This window comes from Gorilla gorilla, chromosome 20 (genome assembly GCF_029281585.2).
Source record: "Gorilla gorilla gorilla isolate KB3781 chromosome 20, NHGRI_mGorGor1-v2.1_pri, whole genome shotgun sequence".
Lineage (NCBI taxonomy): Eukaryota > Metazoa > Chordata > Mammalia > Primates > Hominidae > Gorilla > Gorilla gorilla.
This window is the reverse complement of record NC_073244.2, coordinates 62,321,202-62,343,959: the sequence shown is the minus strand read 5'-3', so window position 1 is coordinate 62,343,959 and position 22,758 is coordinate 62,321,202. Positions and strand designations below refer to the sequence as shown.

The window sequence follows — 22,758 nt, the reverse complement described above, 5'->3', positions numbered from 1 at the left end:
ATTACTTTTGCACCAACCTAAATACTTTGAAATAATCTCAAATGCCTAGAACTCCTGTATGCCCTTCCCCAGGCTCCCCGGTGGTCAGCGTGTCGTGTGTGTGCTCTCTCACCGCCTCTCTCTGCCCTCCCACATGTGCAGTATGCACACCATATTGTTACTTCTTTGCCTGAGTAATTTGAGAGTTCCTTGCAGATCCCATACCCCTCCACATGTTAGCACGTAGTGCCTAAGAATAAGGAATTCCTTTCACCGAGCACAGTACGATACAATCTAGGATATTTAACACTGACTCAAGGTTGATATAAAATAAAGGGCACCTTTCCCAATTTCTCCAACTGTCTCCAAAATGCCGTTTATAGTAACCCGCTTTCTCCCCAAGTCCAGGACCCACAGTAGCAAACAAAACACAACACAAACCACATACAGACTGCTACTTATATATATTTGTGTTTTCTTTTTCTTTCTTTTAAAGACATAATCAGGGCCGGGTGCGATGGCTCACGCCTGTAATCCCAGCACTTTGGGAGGCCAAGGTGGGCGGATCACGAGGTCAGGAGTTCGAGACCAGCCTGACCAACATGGCGAAACCCCATCTCCACTAAAAATACAAAAATTAGCCAGGTGAGGTAGCAGGCGCCTGTAATCCCAGCTACTCAGGAGGCTGAGACAGGAGAATTGCTTGAACCTGGGAGGCGGAGGTTGCAGTGAGCCGAGATCGTGCCATTGCACTCCAGCCTGGGCCACAGAGCAAGACTCCGTCTCAGAAAAAAAAAAAAAGACAGAATCTCACTCTTGTTGACCAGGCTGGAGTACAGTGGCACAATCTCGATTCACTGCAACTTCCGCTTCCCGGGACCCAGTTCAAGCAATTCTCCTGCCTCAGCCTCCCGAGTAGCTGGGATTACAAGCACGCGCCACCATGCCCAGCTAATTTTTGTATTTTTAGTAGAGACGGGGTTTCACCATGTTGGCCAGGCTGGTCTTGAACTCCTGACCTCAAGAGATCCACCCGCCTTGGCCTCCCAAAGTGCTGAAATTTCAGGCGTGAGCCACCAAGCCTGGCCTGTGTTTTCTTTTTTTTTTTTTTTTCGAGATGGAGTCTCGCTCTGTCACCCAGGCTGGAGTGCAGTGGTGCGATCTTGCCTGCAACCTCCGCCTCCCAGGTTCAAGAGATTCTCCTGCCTCAGCCTCCTGAGTAGCTGGGATCACAGGTGCCCACCACCATGCCTGGCTAATTTTTGTATTTTAGTAGAGACAGGGTTTCGCCATGTTGGCCATCCTGGTCTTGAACTCCTGACCTCAGGTGATCCACCTGCCTCGACCTCCCAAAGTGCCGGGATTACAGGCGTAAGCCACCAAGCCTGGCCTGTGTTTTCTTAATTACAACCTATAAAAGATTATTTTGGAGGCTGGGAGTGGTGGCTCACAACTGTAATCCCAGCACTTTAGGAGGCAGGTGAATCATGAGGTCAGGAGATCGAGACCATCCTGGCTAACATGGTGAAACCCCGTCTCTACTAAAAAAATACAAAAAAACTAGCCGGGCATGGTGGTGGGCGCCTGTAGTCCCAGCTACTCATGAGGCTGAGGCAGGAGAATGGTGTGAACCCAGGAGGCAGAGCATGCAGTGAGCTGAGATTGCACCACTGCACTCCAGCCTGGGCAACAGAGCGAGACTCCATCTCAAAAAAAAAAAAAATTATTATTTTGGGGGTGTATTTTGACAAGATATACAATATCCTTGACGAGATATACAATATCTTTGACAAGATATACAATATACAAGATATACAATATAAAAGTTGACTAGAGTTAGGCACGGTGGCCCACGCTGTAATCCCAGCACTTTGGGAAGCTGAGGCGGGTGGATCACTTGAGGTCAGGAGTTCGAGACCAGCCTGGTCAACATGGTGAAACCCTATCTTTAATAAAAATACAAAAAAATTAGCTGGGTGTGGCGGTACACACCTGTAATTATGGCTACTCGGGAGGCCGAGGCAGGAGAATCGCTTGAAGCCAGGAGGCGAAGGTTGCAGTGAGCCGAGATCGCGCCACTGCACTTTAGCCTGGGCAACACAGCAATATTCTGTCTCAAAAACAAAAACAAAAAACCACCACCACCACCAACAAATAAAACCCAAACAAACAAACAAAAAAACAACCACAACAAAAAAGTGCACTGGGCATAGTGGCTTATGCCTGTAATCTCAGCACTTTGGGAGGCCAAGGTGGGAGGATCGCTTGAGCCCAGGAGTTTAAGACTGGACTGGACAAGATGGCAATACCCTGTCTCAAAAAAAAAAAAAAAGTATATATCCTCTGGTTGATTAGACAAGGTTATATGCAGGTTAAACTTAAGTGGGTGACTTTATTGTGGTTCAATAAGAATATTCTAAGGAGATACACACTCAAGTATGTAGGAGTAAATGGCCATAATGTCTGCAAGGTATTCGGAATTCTTTGTAAAAAGTGAGTGTACGTATACAGAGAGAAGGGAGATAAGAAACATGCATGCAAATCATAAATAGGACAGAATGTTGAAACAGGTGATCTGGGCAAAGGGCGTGCAGGTGTTCTTTACACTATTTTTTTTTTTTTGGAGACGGAGCCTCCCTCTGTCTCCCAGGCTGGAGTGCGGTGGCGCGATCTCGGCTCACTGCAAGCTCCGCCTCCCGGGTTCACGCCATTCTCCTGCCTCAGCCTCCTGAGTAGCTGGGACTACAGGCGTCCGCCACTGCGCCCGCCTAATTTTTTTGTATTTTTAGTAGAGACGGGGTTTCACTGTGGTCTCAATCTCCTGACCTCGTGATCCGCCCGCCTCGGCCTCCGGAAGTGCTGGGATTATAGGTGTGAGCCACCGCGCCCGGCCTACACTATTTATTCTTTCAACCTTCCTGTTAATTTGAAATTGTCAGAGAAAGAAGTTTTTAAAAAGTACCTGTACCCAGCTGGGCACAGTGGCTCACACCTATAATCCCAGCACTTTGAGAGGCCGAGGCGGGTGGATCACTTGAGGTCAGGAGTTTGAGACCAGCCTTATCAACATGGTGAAACCCTGTCTCTACTAAAAAAAAAAAACAAAATTAGCTGGGCATGGTGGCGCACACCTGGAACCCCAGCTACTTGGGAGGCTGAGGCAGGAGAATCCCTTGAACCTGGGAGGTAGAGGTTGCAGTGAGCCAAGACTGCGCCATTGCACTCCAGCCTGGGCAACAAGGGTGAAATTCTGTCTCAAAAAACAAACAAACAAAAACAAAGTACTTGTCCCCCAGGGTCCAGGCTGAGACAGAGGGGATTACTGGAACCTAGGGCAGATCCTAGATGCGGCTGGGAAGAGGCAGGTGAGCAGGTCAGCTGTCTATCCCTGGATCTCATAACGGTTGCCCCACATCCAGTCCTCATTTTGCCTTTTTATTTTACTTATTTTTTTTTTAGATGGAGTCTCACTCTGTCACACAGGCTGGAATGCAGCGGCTGATCTCGGCTCACTGCAACCTTCGCCTCCTGGCTTCAAGCGATTCTCCTGCCTCAGCCTCCCGAGTAGCTGGGATTACAGGCGTCCACCATCATACCCGCTAATTTTTTTTTGTATTTTTAGTAGAGATGGGGTTTCACCATGTTGGCCAGGCTGGTGTCGAACTCCTGACCTCAGATGATCCGCCCGCCTTGGCCTCCCAAAGTGCTGGGATTATGGGTGTGAGCCACCGCGCCCGGCTTTGCTTTGCTTTTTTGCAATAGAACACACCCCTCCAACCCTGCGTGTCCGGAGCGGCCACAGGCTGCCCAGCCAAAGGCTACATTTCCCAGTGTGCGCCGCCAGGAGGGCCACGTGACTAAGTTCTCCCTCCAGGAATGAGAGTGATCATGAGGTGTGCAGCTACTGGGACTTCCTCCCACCCTCTTCCCCGTCACAGTGGCTGGAACATGGATGTAGTGGGAGAGCCAACCACAAGGACAGGGACAACACTGGGCTCCCCAACAACCTTCCAGAGCAAAGCTGTCTGCCAACCCTGCACACTTGCCTATCTTCCAAAGCATTATGTGGAGAAATCAATTTGTATCTTTCTTGGGCCACTGTGTTTTGGGGGCTCCTTGGTACAACAGCTTAGACCTGAAATAAGCATGGAAAAATTCTGAACTGATGGAGTATATGTTAGAAATGTTCAGGGAGGTTCATAACAGACACTCAGCATTAGAGAGGGGCCAGCTCCTGACAGACATGCAACACAGATGAATCTTGAAAGCAGGCTGTGCAGAAGCCAAACACAAAGTGCACACTGGGGGAATGAGGAGTGACTGCTCAACGGAGTATGGGGTTTTCTGTAGGGGTGATGAAATGTTTTGAAACTAGACAGAGGTAATGGTTGTACAACACTGTGAACGTACCAACTGAATTCTTTGCTTTATTATTACTTTCTCTCTTTATTGAGACAGGATCTCACTCTGTTGCCCAGGCTAGAGTGCAGTGGCATGATCTCAGCTCACTGCAGCCTTGACCTCCCGGGCTCAGGTGATCCTCCCACCTTGGCCTCCTGAGTAGTTATGAAGATAGATGCGTGCCACCATGCCTAGCCAATTGTTTTTTGGTAAAGACGGGTTTTGCCATGTTGCTGAGGCTGGTCTGAAACCCCTGGGCTCAAGTGATCTGCCTGCCTTGGCCTCCCCAAAGTGCTGGGATTACAGGCATGAACCACCACGCCCAGCCATTGTTTGCTTTAAAATGGCTAATTTTACCTCCATAAAAATTGTACGATACCATTTAGACAAAGTTGTAGAATATACTAAAGTGATCTACAGCGCTAGAAATCAGACTAGTGGCTGCTCCTAGGGTAGGAGAGACTGGGAAGGGTATGAGGGGGTTTCTGGGGTGATAAAACACACTATACAGCTGACTGTACACTGGAGACCTGGGCATGGCATGCCATGTAAATGACACCTCAATTATAAACATAAAAGTTTGGAGGCTCAATTCCACATCTAGGGACGTACGCTGTAGATATATTATCACATAAGAAAAACTGCATTTATAAGGTTATTTCCGGAAGCATCCTTTGAAATCCCCAAGGACTGGAAACCACCTAACTGTCCTCCCCCAGGGGGCTATTTAAATATGTTAAGTCCGTTCAATGGAATACTATGCAACTGTGTAAAGGAACGAGGAAGCTCTTTGTGTACTGATAGGGAAGGTTCTCAAAGAGGCATTGTTCAGTAGATAAAGCAAGATGCACAGTGGTGCACTCACAATTTTATCTTTTGTGTTGAAAAAAATGTCTAAGAAAACGTTTACCTTGATTCTAGTCATTAAGAAACAAACAGCCTGGGTGCAGTGGCTCACGCCTGTAATCCCAGCATTTTGGGAGGCCAAGGAGGGTGGATCACTTGAGGTCAAGAGTTCCAGACCAGCCTGACCAACATGGTGAAACCCCATCTCTACTAAAATACAAAAATTAGCCAGGCGTGGTGGTGGGTGGTGTAATACCAGCTACTTGGGAGGCTGAGGCAGGAGAATCACTTGAACCTGGGAGGCAGAGGTTGCAGTGAGCTGCGATCACGCCACTGCGCTCCAGCCTGGGTGACAGAGCAAGACTCTGTCTCAAAACAAAACAAGAAAAAGAAACGAATCCAAAGTGAAGGGTGACAACACTGGTCTGTAATCTTTAAAACTGTCGATGTCATGAAAAAGTAAGTTGCCTGGGCTAGGAGGCTCACGTCTGTAATCCCAACACTTTGGGAGGCTGAGGTGGGATGATCACTTGAGGCCAGGAGTTAGAAACTAGCCTAGGCAACATGGTGAGACTCCATTTCTACAAAAAATTAAAAATTAGTCAATCTCTACAAAAAATTAAAAATTACTTAAGCATGGTGGTGCATACCTACAGTCCCAGCTACTTGGGAGACTGAGGTGGGAGGATCACTTGAACCTGGGAGGTGAAGGCTGCAGTGAGCCATGACTGCACCACTGCAATACAGTCTGGGCAAGCAAGAGAGCAAGACATGTCTTAAAAAATGAAAAAGTTGCCATGACAATGTGTGTTATCCTAGGTTAGAACTTGGATTAAAAAAGTAAAATGATGGGCCAGGTGCAGTGGCTCACGCCTGTAATCCTAGCACTTTGGGAGGCTGAGGCAGGCCGATCACCTGAGGTCAGGAGATTAAGACCAGCCTAGCCAACGTGGTGAAAACCCCGTCTATACTAAAAAAATACAAAAATTAGCTTGTCATGGTGGCAGGCGCCTATAATCCCAGCTACTTGGGAGGCTGAGGCAGGAGAATCGCTTGAACCTCGGAGGCAGAGGTTGCAGTGAGCCAAGATTGCACCATTACACTCCAGCCTGGGCAACAAGAGTGGGGGGGGGGGGCAAACCTCTCCCTCTCCCTCCCCCTCCCCCCTCTCAGTCTCCCTCTGATGCCGAGCTGAGGCTGGACTGTGCTGCCGCCATCTCGGCTCACGGCAACCTCCCTGCCTGATTCTCCTGCCTCAGCCTGCCGAGTGCCTGGGATTGCAGGCGCGCACCGCCACGCCTGACTGGTTTTTGTATTTTTTGGTGGAGACAGGGTTTCGCCGTGTTGGCCGGGCTGGTCTCCAGCTCCTGACCGCGAGTGATCTGCCCGCCTGGGCCTCCGAAGGTGCCGCGATTGCAGACGGAGTCTCGCTCACTCAGTGCTCAATGGTGCCCAGGCTGGAGTGCAGTGGCGTGATCTCGGCTCGCTACAACCTCCACCTCCCAGCCGCCTGCCTTGGCCTCCCAAAGTGCCGAGATTGCAGCCTCTGCCCGGCCGCCACCCCGTCTGGGAAGTGAGGAGCATCTCTGCCTGGCCGCCCAGTCTGGGAAGTGAGGAGCGCCTCTTCCCAGCCGCCATCCCGTCTAGGAAGTGAGGAGCGTCTCTGCCCGGCTGCTCATCGTCTGAGATGTGGGGAGCACCTCTGCCCCGACGCCCCGTCTGGGATGTGAGGAGCGCCTCTGCCCGGCTGCGACCCCGTCTGGGATCTGAGGAGTGTTACTGCCCGACCGCCACCCCGTCTGGGAGGTGAGGAGCGTCTCTGCCCAGCCGCCCCATCTGAGAAGTAAGGAGCCCCTCCGCCCGGCAGCCGCCCCGTCCAGGAGGTGGGGGGCAGCCCCCGCCCGGCCAGCCGCCCTGTCCGGGAGGTGGGGGGGTGCCTCTGCCCAGCTGCCCCATCTGGGAAGTCAGGAGCCCCTCTGCCTGGCCGCCACCCCGTCTGGGAGGTGTACCCAGCAGCTCATTGAGAACGGGCCATGATGACAATGACAGTTTTGTCGAATAGAAAAGGGGGAAATGGGAAAGGAAAGAGAGATCAGATTGTTGCTGTGTCTGTGTAGAAAGAAGTAGACATAGGAGACTCCATTTTGTTCTGTACTAAGAAAAATTCTGCCTTGGGATGCTGTTAATCTATGGCCTTACCCCCAACCCCGTGCTCTCTGAAACATGTGCTGTGTCCACTCAGGGTTAAATGGATTAAGGGTGGTGCAAGATGTGCTTTGTTAAACAGATGCTTGAAGGCAGTGGAGTCATCACCACTCCCTAATCTCAAGTACCCAGGGACACAAACACTGCGGAAGGCCGCAGGGTCCTCTGCCTAGGAAAACCAGAGACCTTTGTTCACTTGTTTATCTGCTGACCTTCCCTCCACTATTGTCCTATGACCCTGCCAAATCCCCCTCTCCAAGAAACACCCAAGAATGATCAATAAATACTAAAAAAAAAAAATAGTTCTCAAGAATAACTGTAGAATGTGCTAGGAATGCAATATCCTGAGATGAGGAGGGACTGGCTGAAACAGCCCAGGCTCTGTTCCAGTCCCTCCTAGAAACAGGATGTCCTTCATCATTTTAGCCCAACATGTCATGTTGCCTCCAGAATATAAAACCCAAGATGGTCTGCTTTCCAGGTACAAATGGGGTACACACAAATGAGACTCCATCCTCCCGGGGCAACTTTCCTGAGTCTCGGGAGATTGGCTCACAATGAATCCTATGCTTCGGTTTTCCCTCGTTGCCTAGCTGTAAATAATAAATTCACTTCATGTAACTTGAAAAAAAAAAAGAAAAAAGAAATTATTGGCCAGGCGCAGTGGCTCACACCTGTAATCCCAACACTATGGGAGGCTGAGGTGGGTGGATCACCTGAGGTCAGGAGTTTGAGACCAGCCTGGCCAACATAGTGAAACCCTGTCTCTACTAAAAATATAAAAATTAGCCGGGCGTGGTGGCAGGCACCTGTAATCCTAGCTACTTGGGAGGCTGAGGCAGGAGAATTGATTGAACCTGGGAGGCGGAGGTTGCAGTGAGCCAAGATTGCACCACTGCACTCCAGCCTGGGTGACAATGAGGCTCTGTTTCAAAAAAGAAAAAAAAAACAAAAAAACAAACAAAAAAAACAGGCTGGACGTGGTGGCTCACGCCTGTAATCCTAGCACTTTGGGAGCCCAAGGCGGGCGGATCACCTGAGGTCAGGGGTTCGAGACCAGCCTGGCCAAAATGAAACCCCGTCTCTACAAAAAATACAAAAAAATTAGCCGGGCGTGGTGGTGCATGCCTGTAATTCCAGCTATTCGGGAGGCTGAGGCAAGAGAATGGCTTGAACCCAGGAGGCAGAGGTTGCAGTGAGCCGAGATAGTGCCACTGCACTCCAGCCTGGGCGATAGAGCAAGACTCAGTCTTGGAAAAAAAAAAAAAAAAAGAAGAAATTATTTATAGCCTTGAAGAATATTACAGGGACACGTGGCAGATCTAAATAAGAATCGTCTATTCAATAACGTCACTGTCTCATGTTAAACTGCATGATGATGACAATGACACTGTAGTTCTGCAGGCGGACATCCCTGTTCTTAAGAGCTGACTGCTGGAGGCCAGGTACGGTGGCTCACGGCTGTAATCCCAGGACATGTGGAGGCCGAGGCAGGGGGATTGCTTGAGCCCAGGAGTTTGAGATCAGCCTAGGCAACATGGTGACACCCTGTCTCTATAAACAATATAAAAATTAGCAGTGTGTGGTGGCACACACCTTTAGTCCCAGCTACTCGAGAGGCTGAGGATCAGCTGAGCCTGGGGAGGTCGAGGCTGCAGTGAGCCATGACCACCCCACTGCACTACAACCTGCATGACAGAGTAAAATACTGTACCAAAAAAAAAAAAGAGGCCAGGTGCGGTGGCTCATGCCTGTAATCCCAGCATTCTGGGAGGCAGAGGCACGTAGATCATAAGGTCAGGAGTTCAAGAGCAGCCTGGCAAAGATGGTGAAACCCCATCTTTACTAAAAATACAAAAATTAGCCAGATGTGGTGGTGCGCACCTGTAGTCCCAGCTACTCAGGAAGCTGCAATAGGAGAATCGCTTGAACCTGGGAGGCAGAGGTTGCAGTGAGCCAAGGTCGCACCACTGTACTCCAGCCTGGGTGACAGAGCAAGACTCCGTCTCAAAAAAAAAAAAAAAAGAGTTAACTGCTGGAATTTTCAGAGGTGAAGTATCATGATGACCACAACTTTCAAATAGTTCAGCCAAAAAAAGGACAAAAGGTACAGGTATATGCATGTGCTTGGATAAAGCAAATGAGGTGTCATGCCAACAGCCAGTGAATCTAGGCAAAGGGCCGTGGCTGTTCACTGTACTCAATTTGTACCTTCTCTGCAGGTTTGAAACTTTTCAAAATATTAAGGGGGAAATATATAAAATGAAAATAGTAACAAATTTACAAGGTGGGCAGAAGAGTATGTAGAAATCTTTTTGCTTTTAATGCAGGGAGTATGTAGACGTCTTTTTTATTGTAATGCAGGGCATCTGTATAAATCTATTTGCTTTTAATGCATCATTCTACAAGGAGAGCTAAGAAACTGGTTTCCTGGGGGACAGGGTAGAAGACTTCATTTGCTAACTGCTTTATTGAGCTATAATTCACATACTATACAATTCACCCATTTAAAGTATATATAGTTCAATGGTATTTAGTATGTTCAGAGTTAGGCAACCATCACCACAGTCAATTTTAGAACTCTCTCATCACCCCAAAAAGCCTAAATCCTTTAGCTCTCTCCCTGCATTCAGCCCATCTGCCCCCACCCCTGGCAGCCACTCATCTAACTTTCTGTCTCCATGGATCTGCCTATTCTGGGCATTTCCTATAAATGGGATCTTGGAATATGCAGCCTCTTGTGTCTGGCTGCTTTCTCTGAATGTGTTCATCGCTCATGTGTGTGGCGGCCTTTCGTCAGTGCTGTGTCCCTTTTTTGCTGAGTACTTTTCCGCTGTATGGCTAGAACACGTCTGACGTATCCCTTCATCAGTGTATGGACATTAGGGTTGCTTCCACCCTTTGTGAGTGGTGCAGCCGTGAGCGTGTGCAGGGGGTTTTGTGTCAGGAAGACTTTGACTGCATTTGTGCTCTTTGGGTGACAACCGCGTACATGTGTGACTTACAGGAAGAAGCAAGCGTCGTTAGCGGCTCTGGCTTCGGGTTGTGCAAGTAGCCAGAGAGGGACAGGGAGTGATGATCTGCGGGGAGAGACCCGGGTGGGACAGAGGAAGCGCAGGGGCTTGTGGGAGCCCAGAGTCAGTGCTGAAGCTGGAGGAGGAAGGAAGGAGCCGACTGGCTGCCCTTGGTCTGTTGGCTGTGGCTGCGGGGGTGCGGTGGGAGGGACGGTGTCAGCAGGGGCAAAACCTGGGCTCTTGTTAGTGGAGGCACAGCAGCATTAGGAAGGAAAGGCCCCTGTGTGTCCCCTCTCATTGGCCCTGGCACAGGATGAGAGCTTGGCAAACACTGTCCTCTGCCCCTCTCACGACCCTTCGGTAGCAAGCACTTAACAGAGATTCAGCAATAAAATGACACCATGCGCTCGCTGCAGGCCAGACACCAGTTTTCTCGATGAGTGAGACACTCATTTCCTCAATGACCTCATCCAATCTTGCCCAATCTCACAGCTTTATTTTTATTTATATATTTTTTTGGGAAAGGATCTTGCTCACTGCAACGTCCGCCTCCTGGACTCAAGTGATTCTCCTGCCTCAGCCTCGCAGGTAGCTGGGATTACAGGCGCCCACCATGTCCAGCTAGTTTTGTATTTTTAGTAGAGTTTCACCATGTCTGCCAGACTGGTCTCAAACGCCTCACCTCAAGTGATCCGTCCACCTCGGCCTCCCAAAGTGCTGGGATTACAGGCGCCCACCACCACGCCCGGCTAATTTTTTGTATTTTTAGTAGAGACGGGGTTTCACTGTGTTAGCCAGGATGGTCTTGGTCTCCTGACCTCATGATCTGCCCGCCTCGGCCTCCCAAAGTGCTGGGATTACAGGGGTTAGCCACCGCGCCCGGCCTAGCTTTTGTATTTTTTGTAGAGACAGGGTCTTGCTATGTTGCCCAGGCTCACCTGCACGCTTTCGGCCTTGTCCTTCCCCTAGGCCTCTGTGACTGCTGTCTCTGGACTGCCTGGGTGTGTGTCTTCCTCCCTTACCAGCCAGGGACCTCTGGATGGCAGAGCAAGGACTGACTCTCCTCTGGGACCTTAGCATCACCGACCACAGGGTGGGCCCCCAGGAGGCCTTAGGCAGTGTTCGCTGCATGAAACTCCACTGCATCCAGAGACTCAGCTCAGGCTTAGCTCCTCCAAGCTGACCAGCTGCCCTTCAGGGTTCCCACAACGCCTTGTGCCACTTTCGTTATTGCACAATGCAGAGCTGGGATCCTTTCAGCCTGTGAGCTCCTTGAGAAAAGGAGTCAGCATCTTGCCCAAGTTGGGGTCTCCAGCATCACTCTGCACAGTGTCCGGTTACTTCAAGACATGAGTTTAGGCCGGGTGTGGTGGCTCACACCTGTAATCCCAGCACTTTGGGAGGCCGAGGTGGGAGGATTACTTGAGGTCAGGGATTCGAGACCAGTCTGGGCAACATGACAAAACCCTGTCTCTACTAAAAATACAAAAATTAGCTGGGCGTGGTGGCACACACCTGTAATCCCAGCTACTCGGAAGCCTGAGGCATGAGAATCACTTGAACCCGGGAGGTGGAGGTTAGTGAGCCGAGATCGTGCCACTGCACTCCAGCCTGGGCGACAGAGCAAGACCCTGTCTCAAAAACCAAAAAAAAAAAGACATGTGAGTTGAAACTCCCTGTGAATATCAACCACTCTGGTGAGTCTTCCCTGAGCACACAGGTTCTTCTCTTGGCTCCCAAAGACTATCACTGCTCCGCCATAGCTCAGCGCACTCTGGACTGAAATCTCCTGTCCTTCCCCAACCAAACTGAATGATCATTGGCTCCCCAGTGCTCAGCAGAGGGCCTGTCCAAACAGCAGCTGTCAGAAACACATAAGAGAGGGAAGAGCATTTCAGGGGGAGGGAAGGAACCTCTCTACGGGGAAGAGAGACCTGTGGGGGGGAAGTGCAGGAAGGAGGAGAAGCGGCCGTGCGTGGTGGCTCACGCCTGTAATCCCAGCACTTTGGGAGGCCGAGGCAAGTGGATCACCTGAGGTCAGGAGTTCGAGACCAGCCTGGCCAACACGGCGAAACCCCATCTCTACTAAAAATCCAAAAAATGAGCTGGGCGTGGCAGTGGGTGCCGTAATCCCAGCTACTCAGAAGGCTGAGGCACGAGACTCGCCTGAACTCGGGAGGCGGAGGTTGCAATGAGCTGAGTTTGCACCACTGCATTCCAACCTGGGTGACAGAGCAAGACTCTGTCTCAAAAAAAAAAAAGAGAAGACAGTGGCAACACGTTCCTTCAGTGGAAGGGCTGAGGCGAGGCACTGACATCGCCCTGCCCACTCCTGGCTCCGCTCTAAACCCTGCCCACTCACTCCCCCACTAATCTTTGCCTTCAGAGCGGCAACCCCAACCTGCTTCTCCCTTAGCCTTCCCCATCCAGCCTGCTGCTCAAACCACAAACCCAGGAGTCATCCTGGACTCTTCCCCTTGCTCCTACGCCCAGTCCATCAGCCAGTCCCCCTGTCTCCGCCCGCAAAGGTAACCTGAGCCTGATTCTCTGCCTGCAGGACGCTCTCCCTCCTAACAGATCTCCCTCCTTCCATTCTTATTCCTGCTACAATCCAATTTCCACTCAGTGGTCAGTGAGTTTTTCAAAACATGGGGCGAATCGTGTTGTTTCCACGCTCAAACCCTCCCACGGCTCCCCGCTGAACCTAGAATAAAGGAGAAATTCCACACCAAGGTTTACAAGGCCCTATAGGATCTAGTTCCCCATCATGACTCCCACCTCATCTGTGTTTCTCTCGTCCCCTCGGCTCCTGCTACAAATACGCCAAGCTCCTTCCACCTCAGGGCTTTGCACTTGAGGGTCCCAGAGCGGTCGATTCTGGACCACTCCAGCTAAAGCAGCAGGCTCTTCGCTCATTATCACGTTACCCTGCGTTAGTTTCCTTCTGAGAGCATCTCACAGCCCCGGAGCACTGCTTTACTGATGCTATTAAAACTCATCACTTGTCTACCGTCTGTCTTCCCGAGACAGGGACTTCTCTGACTTGTTCCTGCTTCCAGAAAAGTGCCTGGCACAGAGTACTTAAACACCCAGCGAATCCAGGATGACACCAAGCCCGCACGTGCACCACCCAGTCCCCCCAGCTCCTCCCGGGCCACGTCCCGCCCCACGGTGCCCGGCGCATGCGCCCCCTGCCCGCCGAGGAATTCCACCCCCACCCCGGCCTTTTCCTGCTCGTCCCCGCGCCCTCGCCCAGGAAACCCCTGGCCCCTGCCCTCTCCTGCGCGCCCCCGGGCCAAAGGGTGCCCTCGCAACCGTCTCTCAGATCTATGTGCCTGGCTGCTCAAGCCCCGTTCCCTACCAGGCCCACTGCCCCGAACTCCCTTTTTCCCCTCTACTCACCCGCTTCAAACAGCGTTTCCCGCCACAGCCTACGCCGCCGTGACCCCTGACTCCCGTGCGCGCAAGCCCAGAGCCGCGGCGCTCAGAGACGGGCCACGCCCCCGCCTGCCCAAGTGCGGGCAAGGCCACGCCCCGCTTGTTCGACTGCAGGGCAGGCCCCGCCCCCTCTCTCAGCTTCCGAAGTGGCCTCGCCCCCTTGCTGAAAAATTCCCTTAACTCCGCCTCCCCATGACCTGTCTGCCCGAAGCCACGCCCCTCCGCGCGGCTACCTTCACGACCTCGTGCGGTCTGGGCGCGCCGCGGTTCTGTTCTCTCTCCTCCCACCCTCGGGTGTTGCGCGCGCATCCTCCGCGTCTCCCCCGACCCGCCTCTCGCCCGGGGCCGTGTAGGGATCGCTGCCCCGTCGCTGCCCAGCAGCCAGCTGGTGACCTGACGCCCAAGATCCCCGCAGAGGCTGGCCGATACGCGGTAGAGTCCTGGCTTGATCTGTTCTTCATCCTAGCTTCAGTTTCCCTATATGTAAATTAGACTCAACAACGCATGATAGGGACACTTGTGGGGCGCCCTGTACACTACTCTTAGGATAAGGTGATCGTTGGTAACTACTCTCACTTCCGCTGTCCCCCGCCCCAAATAAATATACCTTTAAGTTGCATCCCTCCATGCAACCCCCCTTTCGCCCTCGATTGGAACTGCTCATTCAGCTCCTTCAGGGCTGGCACAGGCGCAGGAAGGATTGGAGGAACTTCGTCGCTTCGCTCCGAACTCCTGGCGTCTCTCCTTTCAAACTTTGCACGTGCTGTTCCCTCAACTTGGAGGCCCAGCCCCCGGGCTCTTGTTTTAGGTCCCAGCGATTGCCTCTGTTGTGATACCTTCCCCGATTTCCTCTAGCCCCACCACAGTGCCACGCTCATTAAAGTCCCCATCCCCCGAGTCTTGGTAGGAGGATGGTTATCTTGTTCACGGATGTTTCCAGTGCCTAGAATTGTGCCTAACTGTAGTTTATGCTCTGGAAACATTTATTGGGTGAATGTCTCTATCTCTAGAATGGCCAACCCAGTGCCTGGCCCACAGGAGGCCTCAGCAAACACTTGTTGTTCGGACAAAAGTCCAAGTCCCCTCATTCACTTAAATCCTGTTTATCCTTCAAGGGCGAGTTCTGATTCACCTTGTCCAGGGAGGTGACCCTGAGGCTGAGGCCTCTGTCCTGAACTTTCACAGCAGGCGACACACCACCCAGCACTGGGACCCTATGTGCCACCCTTTTCCCAACACCCTGGGGACACCCAGTCCCACCTGCTCAATCAGGTTCAGGGACCCAGTGTCACTGAGGTCCCTAGAAGCCCACGCCCTCTCTATCTTGCACTCCAGCTCCGGGCTGGATTGTATTCATATTTTATTTTCCTGTTTCTGTTTTTAGTTTTTATTAAATAAAAGCAGAGGAAGAGGAAGGCCCCTGGTCTCCCGGGCTAGGGGGGAGAGCCATGGGTCCTCCCCTCCCTCTGTTCAAGGTGCACTGCGTGCTGGGCTTGAGGTGTAAGCTGGGGAAGGAGGGCAGCCGGGAAGGGTCAGCGGTCAGGACCTGCAACCCTTTCACCCCTTCTGGAAGACTCTCTGGGCAGGGAGGGAGCCTCCTGGACCTGGACTGGGGCTTATCCCAAGGGATGAGAGCCGATAGGTCTACAGGCTCGGCCCAGGGCCCCTTCCACCCTAGGAAGAGGAAGGGGTGCCGGCGTCTATCTGCTGGAGGGTGGTCAGGCAAGGCTGTGGGGCTGGGTGGCCGGCCCCTCACTCGTGGACGTCCCAGATCTCCGACAGCAGAGGCGGCAGCTTCTTGTCCTGGAGCCGCAGGGCGAAGACCTGCTCCGAGTGCACAGAGCTCAGCGTGCGCAGGCTCACCAGCTTCATGAGCATGCGCGGGAAGCGCAGCTGGTCCTGAGGGAGGAGGCAGGTGGGCGCTGGCTGAGCCCCTGCCCTGCCAGGCTTTGGGCGGCCCACCCCAACAGAAAGGAGGGGCCCTCCCCGACCAGCCGTGGGAGCCAGCGTGGGGCCCGCCTCTGTGCTTGGACTAGACCTGGCTCCCAGTCGAGCAGGGTGGGGCCTGAGGAAAGACTCTGCGGAGGGGACGGCAGTGCGGCTGGCAGAACCCAGCCTGAACGGACCATGTGGGCCGCGGGACGTAGTTGGCTCTGCGCAGAGGCTCTGCGGGGCCCTACCTGCGGCCTCTTGATGCGCGTGTAGGACAGCAGCGCCTCCACGTAGGGCTGCTGCAACGCCTCCACGCGGCCCGGCTCCTGCACGTTGGGCCGGTCGGCCGAGAAGATGTTGATGGCGATGAGCAGGGCGTACTCAGCGTCGTCCAGGCCCAGCCGCCGCATGGCCCGCGAGAACTCGAAGATGGGGTTGATGAACTCCACCTGCAGGCCTGCGGGGCGGGAGGCAGCCCGTGACTCCCTCAGCCCGAAACCGTGCCCCACATCCTGGACCCTGGCGCTGCCCACAGTCTCTGGGGCTGGGAACACAGCAGTAATTACAGCGTTCTTGTCATTTCTGTCCACCTGTGCCCCGTGCCCATGAGTGCTGGCATGTAGTAGGTGTGCCACACATGCTGCCCAGTGAAGGAATGAATGAGGGTGCATGTTTCTTCAGTATTTTCTACTATCCTATCACCACCCTCCCTTCCCACCTGGGCGGTGGCTGCAGCTTCCCCTGAGTCCTATTCTTGTCCCCTTCACAAAGGCAAAGGGAAGCTTTTAAAACCTAGGTCACATCGTGCTGGTCCCAGCGCTGGCTTCCACTGCTCAAGGTAAAGCCCAAACTCATTCCCAAAACTGACTTGTTCATTCAGTCATCAAATGTCACTGAGTACCTGCCACATGCCAGCCTCCAGCACTTACATTTGAGAGCCTAGGGGACCGGTCATAGACAAACACATTAGGAAGAGGCCCAGCCTGTCAGAGGGCTGTGAGTTCAATGGAACCAGGCAGTGCAGAGAAATGTGAAGGGCCCTGCTGAGCCATGGTTCTATTTTACACAAGGCAGACAGGGAAGGCTGCGCTCTGGGTGACGCTGGAGCAGTGACCAATCCGAAGGAGGTGAGGGACTGTGAGGGGGACCAACGTCTGCTGTTCCCATGACTTGGGACGGGGGCTACCCAGGCCATGAGACTTTCAGTGTTAAAACTGGGAAGGTCCTGGGCAAACTAGAACCAGTTGGTCCCCCTAGTTCTGGGCAGGGGAAACGCCAAGTACACAGGCCCTTGGCTGCAGCATGCTGGCTGGGCGCCAGTAAGAGGCCAGAGTGGCTGGAACAGGGGGGGAGGGTGCAAGCTGAGGGCAGAGAGTGAGCAAGGCCAGGTCCTAAAGGGCTTTGTGGGCCACAGAGAGGACTCTAGCTCTTCTCCCAGTGAGACGGGAGCCGCGGAGGGTTCTGAGCGGAGGAGGGATGTGGGCAGCCTCAAGTGCTGACAGGACCCTTCTGCCTGCGCTGTGAGCAGCCCCATCAGGCAGGGGTGGAGGCAGGCGGCCCCTCAAGGGGACCCTGGCAGTGTTCCAGGGTGGTGGCAGAGGAGCGGCTGGGAAGGGGTAGGGTGGGATTCCCGACCTCCTCTCCACCCCATCTCCTTGTGCTCCAGCTGCCTGGGCCTCCCTGTAGTTCCTCCAAACCACCAGCTCTCCCCAACCTCAGGGCCTCTGCAATCGCCAATCTCCTCTGCCAGAAACGCTTCCCTGCAGCCCTGCCCTGCTAAGCTCATACTAAAAGGGTTACTGGGACCGTCTCGGGTGGTGAAAGGGCCGGAGTAAGAGGAAGGGGAGAGGGTGGGGTTTGGACAGATGTCGGGAAATACAGAGAGGTCCCCCAGAGATTGTGGGACAATGAGGGAGCGAGGCCCTGGTGCATGCTCTGCAGCACTAGCAACGCTCCTCCCACCCTTTTCCTAGGCAGTGCCTCTCACTGCCCAGGCCTTCTTCCAGAAGCCCACCCACGCAGGTTAGCGCTCTCAGAGGGCAGGAAGCAGTGCTCCCCTAGACAGTAAAGAAGGCTGCCCGCTTCACAATGGACCGAGCTCCAGCCTGCCTCCCTTGGGTGAGACTACGTTTTGGCGGAGGGTGGGGGGGAATGCTTTTCCTAATGCCTACCAAGATGCCTGATGTGGTAACAGGGCTCCTCCCATCTCAACTTCCACTGCAACCCAATGTACAGAGTCGGCACTCAATACATGCTTTTTTTTAAAAAATAGAGACACGGTCTTCTCTGTCACCAGACTGGAATGCCGTCGCACAATCACGGCTCACTATAGCCTCAAGCAATCTGCCCTCCTCAGCCTCGAGTGGCTGGGACTATTGGCGTGCACCACCACACGTGGCACATGCACTCTTACCTCACTCTCACCTTGGCTCAACCCTCACCCCAACTTTGGAGATAAAGAAACAGAGACTCCAACAGGGATGCGTTGGCCCCAGGTCTTCCAGCCAGCAGGGGCGCCAAGCCTCCCCGAAGCCTCCCCTGGGCCCTACCTGCACGGTGGAAGTCGTCCTTGCTGTAGGTGAAGTCCTTCAAGAAGGTGATACACTCTGTCTCGTGGTTGTAGCGCCTGGCTGTCTCTAGCAGCATGATCTAAGGGCGGCAGCGGGAGAGGGAGCTTGAGCCCTGTGACCCTTCAGCTGCTAGTCCCTCCCCTCCCGGCCCAAATGGGGGTCTAATCTCACCAGGATTATCCCTTGTCCCCTTCCCCCGTTCTCTCAGCCACACCAGCGTGCAGCCATCACGTGAGACAGCCCGAGCTCTTTCTCCACTTCAGGCTTCCGCACATGCTGCATCCCCATCTCCTTAGGATACTCTTTCCCCAGGTGAGCACAAGGTTTGGGGCACGGGGTTTGATCTGCTTTGTTCTTTGCCCCATATGCCAACACTTGGAATAGAGCCTGGCATACAGCAGGTGCTCAATACTTATATGTTATCCCTACTTTGATTCAAATGCTAACTCCTCTGAAAAGCCTTTTTGGCAACTTTTCTCTGCAATAGCGCCTCTGGCCTGATCCTCAATTTTCTCAGCCTCAGACCCTTTTTCCTTTCTCTCCTTGGCTCATAGAAGACTCTATTCGCCGTGAAATGTCATCCTACAAGGGCAAGCACTGGTCTTCCTTAACTCTGCTCCCAGCATCTGTCCTGGAGCTATCTCTGGGGTTCCTTGTGGGCAGATGGACCATTACCTCGATAGTGGATGCCTTCAGGAGGGCGATCTGGTCCTCCCGGCCCAGCTGCAGGAAACCAGGCACTTGCTTAGCGAAGTCCACGATCTCCTGGACTGAGATGATGGCCAGCTCCGTGAAGTGGGCAAAGCGTTGCTGGCGGGCATCTCGGGACTGGGGGTCTGCGCCCAGGGGCCAGGGCTGGGACACAGGAGACCAGGGTCACTCCCAGGTCTTTGTGAGCCTAAGTCTGGGCAGCCACCTTGAGGCCAAGCCTGCACCCTGGGGGACCCTCTTCCCAAAGCCCCTGCCCTCTGGAGCCTCATTCTCCCACACCCTGGCTGATGGCCCAGCTGGCTCTACCCCATTGGGACCGTCACACTCAAGGTTGTGGAGGGGGCAGTACCGTGACTTTGGGCTGGTCGGAGAAGGAGCGTTTGTTGCACTGCAGCTGGGCCGCCACCAACTGCTGGATCATTAGTTCTTGAGCCGCTGTTAGCTGGACACCCTCGCCTTCCCCGGAGCCCTGGCTGCCTGCCTCAGATCCGCCAGGGGAAGCCCCAGGCCCAGAGGCTGAGCTGCTGCTGCCCTGCGGCCCCACAGGTGACTGCGACTGTGACTGTGACTCCTGCTGCTGCTGTTTCCGAATCTTCTTCTTCCGGATCTGTTCTTCAGAAAGGACGCCTGTAGGGGGATGCAGGCCTCAGCAGAACCCCAGGGCTAGGCAGGGGGCCAGGCCGGCACCGCCCCCTCCCGCTGCACTCACACTGCTCCCTCATCCCTGCCTCCTTGCACTTGCGCAGCCGGCACTGCTGGCACTTGCGCCGCATGAAAGCGTCCATCTGGCAGGTTCCGCCACCCCGGCAGGCATAGCGCCGGGCCCCACCACGGACCACACTGCGCCGGAAGAAGCCCTTGCAGCCTTCGCAGCTGAGCACGTTGTAGTGGAAGCCGGAGGCCTTGTCCCCACAGACACGGCAAAGCTCGTGGCCCAGCATCTTCGGGGCTGGGCCCTTCTTTCGCTTGCGCTCTGGTTCCTCTTCGGGATCTGGGATGACTGGGGTGGGTAGGTAGAGGCCATGAGAAAGCCACAAGGAGAAACAGGAACCAGAGAGATGGGCCCACAGGAGATCCCCGGGCAAAGAGCCAGAGGATGGAGGGAGAGAGAAGTTGCTGCTCACATTCAGGGAAATTGCAATTTAGAAAGATGTATATGTTAAGGAGAAAGCAAGAACAAAAAGCAAAGATCGGGGCCTCCCATTCCCATTTCTATTTCTTTCTCCCTTCCTAAACCCCTCCCCAAGCCCCCACATCAACTCCAGGGCCCTGTCTCTGGGCCCTGTCTCACCCCAGTCTGTGCTGCAGGCTGAGCTGGCCTCATCAGTGCCTGGGACATCAGGGTCCGGACCCCCGGGCCACGGCTCCAGACCCTCCTCCTTTACAGTGGGTGAAGAAGAAGGGGCGCCAGGCTGAGGGGGGCCATTTCCTGGAAGAGGGTGGAATCCGGGAGAGGTACAGTGAGCTTCTGCTCGTGTGTGATAAGGGCTGGGTGGGGAACAGAGTCACTCACCAGGCAGGGGGGTATCCAGGGAACTCGTGGTGGGAGAGGACATGGTGGGGTCACGGAGCAGCCTGTAGAATACAGGGGATTGAGAGCCTTGTGGGGCTAAGAAGGGTTAGGTTACGTCAGTTACAGGTCCTGACAGGGCTTTCCCTTTTTTTTCCATCTCTCCAGAGACCCTACTCTCAGCCACAACCCTGGTTCCTGCCAGCCTACAAACCCTCCCCATCCTTCTAACAGGACCTGCCCCCTTCTGTTCCACGCCAGCCTTCAGCTTGGTCTTAAGCCCCGCCCCTGCTGTAGGTCCCGCCCCTGCTGTAGGCCCCGCCCCTGCTGTAGGCCCCGCCCCTGCTGTAGGCCCCGCCCCCTCAGGTCCAATCCACCTGCTTTTTCTAGGTAGGGCACATTCTCCTTTAATCATGCTCTGCCTTCACGGCCTCCATGCCATGTAGTTTCCTCCCACCTCCTCTTCTTAAGACTCTACCTCACTTCTGCCCCAAGCATCCCTATTTCTCATTCTGACCCCACCTCCTCCTACTATGCTCCGCCCTCAACCTTCCAGGTTCAGCCCCTAAGGCCCCATCATGGACCTCCCAACACCTTGCCCCGCCCCATACGCATCCCTCCCTCCAAGCCTCACCCCCACAACCTCGCTCCAGGTCCCCATCCCCTCCCATCATGCCCCGCCTCCTCCCTTCCTACTGCACCCCCACAACCTCGCTCCAGGCCCCGCCACATCTCCTCCCATCATGCCCCGCCCCCAGCCCCGCCTCCTCCCTTCATGCCCCGCCCCCGCACCGCCCTGCAGGTCCCGCCCCATCACCTCCCATCATGCCCCGCCCCGCCTCCTCCATTCATGCTCCGCCCTCGCACCTCTCTCCAGGTCCCGCCCCTCTCCAAGCACCAGCGGGGGGCGGGGCTCATGGCTGCGCGCGGGGGTCTAGTTGACGGCCTCTCGCGGAGTGAACTACTTCTGTTGCCCTGGAAACAGCCGCGGGAGGCGCGAGTTACCGAGGGGAGGAAATGGAAGGAGAGAAGGGGGCAGAGCGGAGTACGCGGGGAGCGCCGAGAAGCCCCGGGTTCGGGGCTCCTCCTGCGTCTCCCCACTCTCGGGTGCACCTGCCTGGGTTCCCTTGCTCTGCTTTTCTTCGTCCTCCTCTTTAGCCCCTGACACACCGCCGCTACTCGAATACCCTCAAAAGTAACTTCGCCACTTCTTCCGGCAACCCCGCCCTTGCGTCACGTCCGGGAGAGGGGCGGAGCGTGAACGTTGACGAACTTCCGGTCCGCTTAGGACCAGCCGAAGCTGCTGCCCCGCACGGAAGTTGGAAACTCACCGGAAGTTTACCGGGTAGATCTACTGGGACTTGGCAGAAGAGTTCCGAACCCATTTCCTCGCTTCTTGGGAGCCAAACCTCCAGCCCCGCGCTTTGTGGCTTTAGCTCATTCATGCGCTTCTCTGAGCCTGCGGCCCAACCCTAGCTATAGCTGCTTGTCGCACATGACTGATTTAAGGCACGTTTGCACTTTTTTGGTCGTTACAAGTTTTCTGATTTTGGAGTCGTGCTGCTTGTTGGTTTTATTTATTTTTATTTATTTATTTGGAGAGGTCTCACTCTGTCACCCCAGACTGGAGTGCAGTGGTGTGATCTCAGCTCACTCCAGCCTCTGCCTCCTGGGTTCAAGAGATTCTCGTACGTCAGCCTCCCAAGTAACTGGGATTACAGGCATGTGCCACCACGCCCGGCTCATTTTTTTGTATTTTTAGTAGAGACAGGGTTTCGCCATGTTGGCGAGGCTGGTCTCGAACTCCTGACTTCAAATGATCCGCCTGCCTCGGCCTCCCAAAGTGCTGGGATTACAGGCGTGAGCTGCGGCACCGGGCTTATTTTTACTTTTTTTTTTTTCGAGATGGAGTCTCACTCTGTTGCCCAGGCTGGAGTGCAGTGCCGCGATCTCAGCTAACTGCAACTTCCGCCTCCTGGGTTCAAGCGATTCTCCTGCCTCAGCCTCCCTTGTAGCTGGGATTACAGGTGCCCACCACCACGGCCGGCTAATTTTTCTATTTTTAGTAGAGATGGGGTTTCACCATGTTTGCCAGGCTGGTATCGAACTCCTGACCTCAGGCAATCCACCTACCTCGGCCTTCCAGAGTGTT

At 54.1% G+C, this 22,758-nt stretch overlaps 2 protein-coding genes across 8 annotated transcripts in view; both read right to left on the bottom strand.

Moving 5' to 3' along the window:
* Positions 1–14,108, bottom strand: part of POLD1 (DNA polymerase delta 1, catalytic subunit) — a 33,865-nt gene extending 19,757 nt beyond the window's left edge. Inside the window, exon 1 of one of the 4 annotated variants that reach the window (XM_031004391.2) lies at positions 13,848–14,108. The gene's annotated coding sequence lies outside the window, so the exon portion shown is untranslated. The remainder of the gene's footprint in view (positions 1–13,847) is intronic. The other 3 variants (XM_055370176.2, XM_031004392.3, XM_055370175.2) reach the window with 3 other exon arrangements.
* Positions 14,109–15,241: 1,133 nt separating this feature from the next.
* Positions 15,242–21,903, bottom strand: NR1H2 (nuclear receptor subfamily 1 group H member 2). Of its 4 annotated transcripts, none has more exons than XM_055370179.1 (10): positions 21,720–21,903; positions 21,474–21,581; positions 20,610–20,671; positions 20,388–20,525; positions 19,806–20,096; positions 19,446–19,723; positions 19,061–19,240; positions 18,365–18,464; positions 16,064–16,272; positions 15,242–15,782 (listed from the first exon to the last, which is right to left on the bottom strand). In XM_055370179.1, exons 3-10 carry the CDS (start codon positions 20,650–20,652, stop codon positions 15,636–15,638), a joined length of 1,386 nt encoding a protein of 461 aa, XP_055226154.1. In that variant the 5' UTR covers positions 20,653–20,671; positions 21,474–21,581; positions 21,720–21,903; the 3' UTR covers positions 15,242–15,635. The 4 variants fall into 4 exon arrangements, with proteins under 4 accessions (XP_055226154.1, XP_004061275.2, XP_055226157.1 ...); XM_004061227.4 differs by having other exon boundaries at positions 21,724–21,864; XM_055370182.2 differs by lacking the exon at positions 19,806–20,096 and having other exon boundaries at positions 21,720–21,865.
* Between the last annotated feature and the right edge of the window lie 855 nt (positions 21,904–22,758).